The sequence below is a fragment of the Lytechinus variegatus genome, chromosome 6 (assembly GCF_018143015.1).
Source record: "Lytechinus variegatus isolate NC3 chromosome 6, Lvar_3.0, whole genome shotgun sequence".
Classification (NCBI taxonomy): Eukaryota; Metazoa; Echinodermata; class Echinoidea; order Temnopleuroida; family Toxopneustidae; genus Lytechinus; species Lytechinus variegatus.
In genome coordinates, this window is record NC_054745.1 from 47,589,873 (window position 1) to 47,599,637 (window position 9,765).

The 9,765-nt window shown below is 36.9% G+C and overlaps 1 protein-coding gene across 1 annotated transcript; it reads right to left on the minus strand.

Annotated features, from left to right (window-relative positions):
* Positions 1–306: 306 nt before the first annotated feature.
* On the minus strand, positions 307–2,127 carry LOC121416704. The gene has a single exon (XM_041610170.1). The coding sequence runs from the start codon at positions 2,113–2,115 to the stop codon at positions 307–309; it is 1,809 nt and encodes a 602-aa protein (XP_041466104.1). The 5' UTR covers positions 2,116–2,127.
* Between the last annotated feature and the right edge of the window lie 7,638 nt (positions 2,128–9,765).

Genomic DNA, 9,765 nt, shown 5'->3' on the forward strand with positions numbered 1-9,765 from the left:
CATCATCATCTTACCATTATCATCATCTTCATCATCATTATTGTCACCATCATCATTATCATAATCACCATTCCTACTAATTATTCTAAAACTTTTTTTCAGAATACGTGCTATATTTAAAAAAATGGTAATTTACAAAACAAACCCCGGGAAATTAACGTTGAATAAAAATGCAGTTATAAGGTTACAGTAGGCATATATTTTTATGAAATGTTTTTCATTGTCTAAAAGGAATGTATTCTGCTTGTTAGTATGTCTCATAGTCGTCATAGTGAATGCAATGATTAATTGATCCCCACCTAACGTTTATAATGTGAGTCTCTTTTCGAATACGAGAATACTATCTCCATCACAAACAATTATCTTGCCTGATGATGAGATCATTACACGAGAGTCGATATGGTAAGAAAGCATCGTATACTTACCACTCCGTCTAGTTGTTAGAGGGAATGACGTCACTCTTCTCTTCTTCACTTCATTCCCACTCATCACCTGATCAATCACACACGTCTTGCGCTCATCATCTGATGTCACGACGTAGAGATTGTCTGTTATAGGATCAACACTGACATTCAAGATGACATCACTGTGGGGGATTTCCCTTTGACCACCCTGTCTGTCTATGATTAGTACTCTCTTACCAGGAGGGTAATGTTGACCGATGATGTGACCTGATGATAGCACACCTCGCATCCGTACACCCTCTTCACACGTGATGGTATTCAAGATATTACCATCAGCTGGGTTGATGACGTATATCTTAGACTGATCCCTCTCAGCAGCGATGATCATCCCATCACGGTCAACAGCTACATCCACCCGTGAGGAATAGCTCGTTCTGTCTCTTGGTATTGTGACGTCATTGATGTGCATCCATTGTCTGTCATACACACTGATGCATCCAGTCAAACTGTCCCCTGTACAACCTCTACACCATCTACCACACACTATCTTGTCATCATTCAGTAATGCACAGGATATTACCCATGATGTATCAGTACCTGTTATCACTCTCTGGATGTGTTTAGTGTTTAGATCTAACATATATGTATACTCGCTATCTGACAACCAGTCGATGATGATCACATTACATTCATCTATGCAGTCAACAATAATTGGGTTTGTGAATTTATCTTTGACACTGATTGTATCACTAAGCATCCACTCGCCATCATACCCACCAATCCTACCATCATACTTCTCTCTCCCAACACCCTTCACAAACCTCACACCTGATATTTTATCAGTGATTTGTTTCACATCATTCTTATAAAGTGGTTTCTTAAGTTTATCACTCACTGACATGTTCACACTATGACCATCTTTAACAATGTTTTTATCGTCTTCTAGTACTGTATTTATGGTCTGTATTGCATTCTCTATTGTTTTTGTGTCATCCTGCAATGATTTCATCAACTCTCTGATCTTCTTATCCTTCTCTTTAACAATGTTATCAATATCTCTATGAAGACCAATCATCTTTTTGTCCATGTGTCTTTGTCTAATCTGTGCATTTGTATGGATTAATTCAAGTTGTTTATCTCTCTCTTCATTGTTCTTTCGAATCTTCTCATTGATCTTCATTATCTCTTCTTGGAGTACTTGATTCTTACCATCAAATGCTTGATTAATTTTGTCAGCCTCCATCTTTTCCTTGACTTTATCTACGCTGATCGCTTCCTTGATTATGGAATTAAATTCATCTTTCAAAGCTTGTAGATGGGTGTCTGTGTCTTTCGTGCATTGGTCAATTTCATTTTCGTACAGACGACCTTCTTTCAATTTGTCCCTCCCTTTTTCTTTTAGAACTGTTAGCCTCGCCCCACTGTCTTTTATTGCATCATTTATATCTTGTCTCTCGCAAGGCTGTAGATGTTTGATCATAGCGCATGAATAACACAATGGAACGCCATGATATTTACAATATAATTTTACCTTTTCATCATGTTCTTCACAATAAATATTTGGTACACCTCTTTTAACTCTTGCGATGCATCCTTCTTTAGAGGCGCAGTCATCACAGAGTCTCTTCTTCTCCTCCACATAGTACGTCACATCTGTGATTGATTGACACTCCTTTCCTTCACATTGTTCTGGGTTGAAGTTAGTTGCCATGGTGACCAGAGAATTGATCTGATGAAAATGAAAGACAAAAACATATTTAAAAAAGGGAAGACAGATAGATAGAGAAAGAGAGAGAGAGGGGGGGGGGAGTAGATGGCGTGGTAAAGATTTATAAAGAGGGAGAGTGGAGGGGGAGAGAGAATGCAAACGCAAAAATAGGAGTTGAAGGGAGGGGGACAGAGTAGCGGTTAAAGAAATAAAAAAAAGAATCAATAAGAATGAGGGTAAGAATAGGAGAGAGAGAGAGAGAAAGGGAGAGTAGGATTAAAAAGTTATAGAGGGGGAGAGAGAAAGACGGAGAGAGAGAGAATTTATAATCATAACAAGTGGAATGCCTCTGGCCGTCTCACCTGCATCACGCGGTTCAATATAGCATCAGTGCTGACTTTGAAAACTACTCTAACTCGCACAAGATGTTCAGTGATACATGGTTACTTTTATGTCCACTTTTTATGAACTAGACCAACAAAATTACATAGATATGATGGTTATTCAACAAAAAAACCAACATGGCCAAAGTTCATTGACCTTACATGACCTTTGACCTTGATCATGTGACTTGAAACTCGCACAGGATGTTCAGTGATACTTGATTACTCTTATGTCCAAGATTCCTGAATCAGATCCATAAGATCCATAAACTTTCAAAGTTATGATGGTAATTTAACAGATACACCCAATTCGGCCAAAGTTCATTGACCTTTGACCTTGGTCATGTGACATGAAATGCGCACAGGATGTTCAGTGATACTTGATTACTCTAATGTCCAAGTTTAACGAACTAGACCAATAAACTTTCAAAGTTATGATGGTAATTCAACAGATACCCCCAATTTGGTCAAAGTTCATTGACCCTAATGACCTTTGACCTTAATCATGAGAGCTGAAACTTGCACAAAATGTTCAGTGATGCTTGATTACTATTATGTCCATGTTTCATGAATCAGATCCATAAACTGTCAAAGTTATGATGGGAATTCAACAGATACCCCCAATTCGGCCAAAGTTCATTGACCCTAAATGACCTTTGACCTTGATCATGTGACATAAAACTCGCGCAGAATGTTTAGTGATAATTGATTAACCTTATGTCCCAGTTTCATGAACTAGGTCCTCATATTTTCTAAGTTATGATGACATTTCAAAAACTTAACCTCAGGTTAAGATTTCGATGCTGATTCCTCCAACATGGCCTAAGTTCATTGACCCTAAATGACCTTAAGATGTTGACGCCGCCACCGCCGTCTCCGTCGCCGTCGGAAGGCGGCGCCTACAGTATCACTCTGCTATGCAGGTGAGATGCAGGTGAGACAAAAATGACTTCTCCCTTTACGTTGGCAAATCCCCATATTATGAAGAATTCTCTTTCTTAATCTTAAAAACATCTCAGAATTAACGATGACGTAAGTCACAAAAAAATATTTCTGATTGTTGTGATAAAATAAGACAAATTTTGCTTTTCACAATTTGACATATTACCTGTTGTGGTAAGCGCTTTCTAAGATACCTTGTTCACAAAATATTCACCGAAGATGACATGGTTGCTGATTCAGCAGAAAGTTGAAGGTGTACTCCAGGCTGAAAATGATATGAATTGAAGAATGGAAAGAAGAATTCAGACAAATGTTACAATGAAAATTGGAAATTGTAAAAATATATGTTTTTTTTTCTATTTCTAAGGAACCATTCTTTACAATTTTAGCTTTGTTAATATGAATCTCCCAACCGTCTCAAGACCTTTTTTCCACAAAAAATGACAAAATAGGATTGACATTTGATTCAATATGTAAAATCATATTTTCTTAATTTGTTACTGGGAGACATATTGCTCACGCACATACCATTAACTTTATATATAGGCCTACCCGTTTTCACAAAAATATTGTCAAATTCTAATATTCAATATCTCCGTTACTTTTAATGGTATTGTTTAACTTTGTGAGCAGCCGATTTAAAAAATTCTCAAACCAAGATGAAACATGTGTACAAGTGCATGTATTAGAACTAATAAACCCTGAAAACAACCATTATTGAGAATGAAAAGCTAAAACTAGAAGGCAAACCCTGATTTTGTAAAAAGGCGTCTTATAGACGCCTATATAGTAAACATAAGTGTATGGGATGAAATTAAGATTGTGTTTCCGGTCACTTTATATTTCAATTTTTCAAGCACTAAATAATTATTTTCGAACACAATTTTTTCTGGGCTTCATTTTTGTAACATATCACAGACACAGGTGACAAGTGTGACCTTCTAGCTCAGATTTTTTAAAAGTCAAACCAATGTTAACCAATCACTTTAATCTATAATGTTGATAGAGGTTTTTTCGTGTGTGCTCGTTGAAGCTTTCTTGGTTTATATACATGTATATATACAATCATATTCTTTACGCTTCGAGTAATCATAATCAGTTTGATATGCGACTGTGCGTAAGCCTCGATGTGGATTGTTTCATACCCCTCCTACCCTGAACATTGTTCTCACGAACTGAAGTTTTGTTAGCTCCGTTTTTATTTATTCTCTCACTTATACAGTACGTATCGATAACAAGTTAACACTTTCATTGATAAAGTTCTTGGAATTGAAAAGGAAACAACCTAGGGTAATCTGTTCAGATAATATGTTCTTGGGTTTTGGTCTCATCTTTCAAATGAAAGCATTTTTTTTGACAGAATGCTTCACTTGAGTGAGCACTGTCCATTTTAATAAATCTCACAGAAATCGGTTTGCGCGGAAATGCTTATTATTCACGCTTTGTCAATGAAAAACGGGGGAAACAAACTGACCGTGCGGTTAATTTCTCATACTTATTTTCATTTTCAGTTATTTGAATAAAAATATAAATTTGAACATTCTGTAAAAATTTTGCAACCCAAGCTTACATTTTAACCCGAGGTAAGCATAACCATTACCTTTCTTGTGCCAGCTGGATCTGAAGAAAAATCTGAATGTAAAAAAAAACAATATATTTGGGATATTTCCAGCATTTTTACTAAGCTATTATTTTTAGTGCATAAGTTTTGGTTTCCCTTTTCATTTTACTTCTTGTTTCTCGACACTTTTCCCGAGCATGACAATGATAAACAGAACGAAAATCATGCCAAGCCATTCATCTCTGTGTAAAGCCAGATGCCGTCATAATGCCTCGGTGTGTGTGTGTGGGGGGGGGGGAGGCGCATTGGGGCTCTATGAACTATTTCGGGCAAGGAAACAAATTAAAAAGGTAAAACATATTTTCAAATTACTATTTTTATAAAGTCAATGAACTCTTCATGATTGATGTTTACCTTTATCCATATAACTATTTTTAATTTCTGTGTAAATAATTTTTTCTGAACTTTTCAAAAGTAAGTGGTGCTCACTCAAGCGGAAAGTAGCAGTTATATCGTCATTCTTTTAAAGAGACCTGTACCAATTTTTAATTGTGGAAAAAAACTTTAGGATATTTTACACACACACACACACACACACACACACACACACATATATATATATATATATTAGGATTCTCCTAAGTGCAATTTTTTCATACGCACTGTAGAGGAAAGGAAGAGATGAGCAAGAAGAAAGAAAGGTTCAAATCTCAGTCATATTCATTTCAACCGAAAAAACATGCATCTGCAGACATTACTTACAAATCAGCTAGTTTGGAATTATGCCACTACATGTACTCACAACTACTCTATCTAATGAGATTAGTCTTCCTAGAGCTCACCAAGATTGATAAAGGACACAAAATACTCATCTGAAAACCCAAACTACAAGAGCGTTTCCCCCTTTGCCATTGGAAATTCTTCACTTTCAGATAATGTTTCAAACAAACTATGAATAGAAACTCCAGCTAATATCGTTCCCTCAGAAGAGCATTTATAAGTGTCATTTTTTATTTTTATTTTTAGGTCACAATATGAAACATAGCTCAATATGATTACAATGTGTATCTTTGTAGACCTAACCGTAATAAAAGTAATGGCAGGTAAATTAATTTGACTTTTAAACAAAGTTTAGTAGGGTATTTTCTGTCTGTTCGATCTACTCTCTTATTAGATGACCACCGCTGTTCTCACCATGGTTGGATCAACATACAGGTGCGAAAGTGCATTTCCACAATGAACACTTTTTAAGAACTCATACCGAAGTACCTTGACAGGGGCCGCGGAACGGTTTTCAAAGTGTGTGTGGGGGGGGGGGGTTGGTGGCTGGCCATGCAAAAAATCACAATCATATGATCACTATTTTTACGTTGTTTGTGCATGGTTTGGGAAAAAAGTGGGGGCTGACCCCCCCCCGCGCTTCCGCGGCCCCTGCTTGACCAGTGAACATTTGTACCAGTGCCTTTGTTGGCAATTACACCTTTTGTGTCAAGGTTCAAGCAACTTGTTGCTGACAGACACTTTTCACATGTATATTGAAAGTGACTAGGAGACTGACATCCTTGTTAGAGTCTACAACAGACATACTTTATTATTAATTCAACTTTGACTACCAAAAAATATTGGTACTTTAAGATATTACCTGTCTCCCCAATACCAGGTATGTATAGGTACAATATAGATACTACAATTTTGTTTTCATTAATATTGACTCTCGCTGCATTTTGAAATCTTTTCTTATTTTGCCTGCGTTCCATATAAAACTGTTATATATATATTTTCTATTAAATGCTCCAAAATAAGGGCCAGATTGCACAAGAGAGCATCTCGGACACCGACCGCAAGGGTCTTTCCGCTTTGCGTACATTTTTTTTCTAATTATCCACTCCACCCAGGCCCTTTCAGGTTTACTTGTTGTCTCATCTGGCCCTTCAAAGAAAAAGTTTGAGAACCCCTGTTGTAGGGTATAACGACCTTTATTACTCACCTTGTTTTTATAGATCCTCTCTGATGTATTATGACGTCACCTTCTATGATGATCTCTTGAAAAGAAATGATCGTTTTGATGTTATCTTAAAACTTTGTATAAACTTCAGAGACCGATGTGTTAAACTATAATTATCTATGCTGCGAGACAAGATGGCGTATGTACATGATCAATGTCGGTACACGTCTACGGATTACGCAGTGGTAATTCCCTTATTTCGGGGGTAATGTTCACGCATGGCTAGGCTGTACTACTGTAAGTTGGATGAATATTAAATATGAATTGAGAGGAATGTCACAACCCACTTTTCAGTAGTCACATGTTTACATAGAACATGATAATAGTAGTTTCATGGTGGGAGCGTCGACAATTGATGAACTTCATTGATTCTTCTGAATAGATTAATATGAATATGAATTAAAGCAAAGCGATGAGGTAAGAGAGAAAGAGACAGTAGCAGTGAAAGAGAGAAGAAGAGAGAAGGAAAAAGAGGGAGAGAGGACCAAGTTCGCAAACAAAATAGGAACGGTAAGTGAGTGGTGCAGATATTAGCCACGATGGGAGCATCGATGATCGAAGGACGTGCTTCAGTGATTCTTGTTAATATATCAATATAAAAACTTATTTCTATTTTATGTATTTATTTTGTTTGAAGAACAGGAAAGCCCATTCAACAATTTGTTGGTCTCCAAAGGTCCCATGTGACAGTGTACATAGTATAACATAACAATTGTAACAAAACATTTACATATCAGTATCATAATGAGACAGGCATAGATAAAATGGTAAGTACTTGAATCAAATCATAGGAATGTTTACAAAAAGAGAGAAAAGAAACAGAAGGAACTTGCAGAAAACAGACATTTGACAAAAAACAGGAGCAGAGGGGGGGGGGGGAGAAGAAAGAGAGACAGAGATTGAGATAATAAACTCATGAAATATTTGGAATATTGCAAACAGAGTACATGTGGGAACTGAAAATGGATTGTAAAATCGGTGCATGGCCATATCTTGTAGTGATTGAAGATTTCTATATTTATCTAAGTAGCTGTTTGTAATGTACGTGTATAAAATTTTGTATCCAAAAGAACTGTTGCTGCGCTAGCGCCATGAGCGTCTCTGGATAGTCTGTGCGCTCAATAAAGATATCACTATTATTATTATTTACTATGACTATTATTATCTTATTTGGACGATAATAAGGGGCATTTAACTCTGGAAACTGGGACGCTGGTGGTTCTGTAGCTCCCCCTTCCAGTGGCGTAACTAGGATTTTCCAGGATTTTCGTCAGGGGGGGGGAAGGTCTTTCAAGCTCGTCAGGGGGGGGGGTGGGCAGGGATACATGCATGGGTGGTGGCTTTACATGGGTGGTGACTCGTCGGGGGGGGGGGCAGACTGCCCCTCTGCCGCCCCCCCCCCCCCCGTAGGTAAGCTAGTGCTCCCTTCTCTCAGGATTTTCCAGGGTGTGTTGTGTGTGTTATTACCTATTGGCAGCAAGCATCAACTGGGATTCAGGCGGGCATGCCGAAATATATAAATTTAACCCAAACCATCTCTTTTAAAGTGAATACCTAAATTTTGTATCAGTTTTTGCTCGTCAAATTAAAAAAAAATTGTGCTGGAAGATTATTAATTGCATCTGTATTAATTAACTGGGAAAAAGAAGCAGCGACCAAATTTTGCTCACTCAACCATAAACATACGTTATCAAAATTGTGTGTGGAGTGGCTACGTGATGGATAGAAAAACATCAGTAACACCATAAAATTCAACTAAAAATAACATTTGCCCAACTTTGTATTTACACAATCTGAAAAAACGACTCTTATGACTTTCAAAAATGGTTATTTTTAATTCAATCATCGATTACTCATGCGTTACTCAACCGATCAATCTCATTTTCACCAGTTGTTTAATGAGTGTAGAAAAGTACCTACGAAATATCATATTTCAAAATTATTCCTTTCAAAAGTTACAGCAATTTCATTTAAGAGGGGGGGGGGTAATTTTTTGTTGTGTATATATCAATATGAATACGATTCAAAGCAAATTAATGTTTATCTAAAGGGGGAAACAAGAGACATAAGGAAGGTGAGACAACATTTGAGAATTGATGACAATAAAAATTAATGTGATCCATGAGCGACGTGGTGATAAAAAATACAACTACATTTTAATGACTCCATCTTAACTAAGATCCCTTTCCAATCATGTTGGAAGATTGTTGATTGCATCTGTAATAATTAACTGGGAAAAAGAAGCAGCGACCAAAATAAAAACTCTTGAATTGCTATTGACCTGCACTTGTTCAAGTGACATTCTTTAGTGTTGAAGTCCATAATATCATGGTAAGACCGTTTTTCCAGGCTAAATACTTTGATTGAAATTCCATTCTGACCTTCTCTATGGCTAACAAATGACAGAATGAGTTTAATGTATTAAGATAAAGATGGTGGACATTTTGAACGTAAACAAGCCTTTAATCTTTAGAACGTTGTCCTCTTGACTAATTTCCTATCTTCTTTTATGTTGACTCGATTTGTTTCAAACTTGAAATTTGACATCAATATTCCCATCACCCTATCAACACACAAGTACCCGCGCACACACCCACTCAAACTATTTTCTCTCCCCATTGTACAAACTCTCTCCCATTCTCTACCCCTCATCTCTGTCCTGTATTTATATCTCTCCTTCTTCAGTAATCCATTCTCCATTCACACACACACACACACACACACCCTCACATAAACACTGTCTCTCTCTGCTATATCATTCG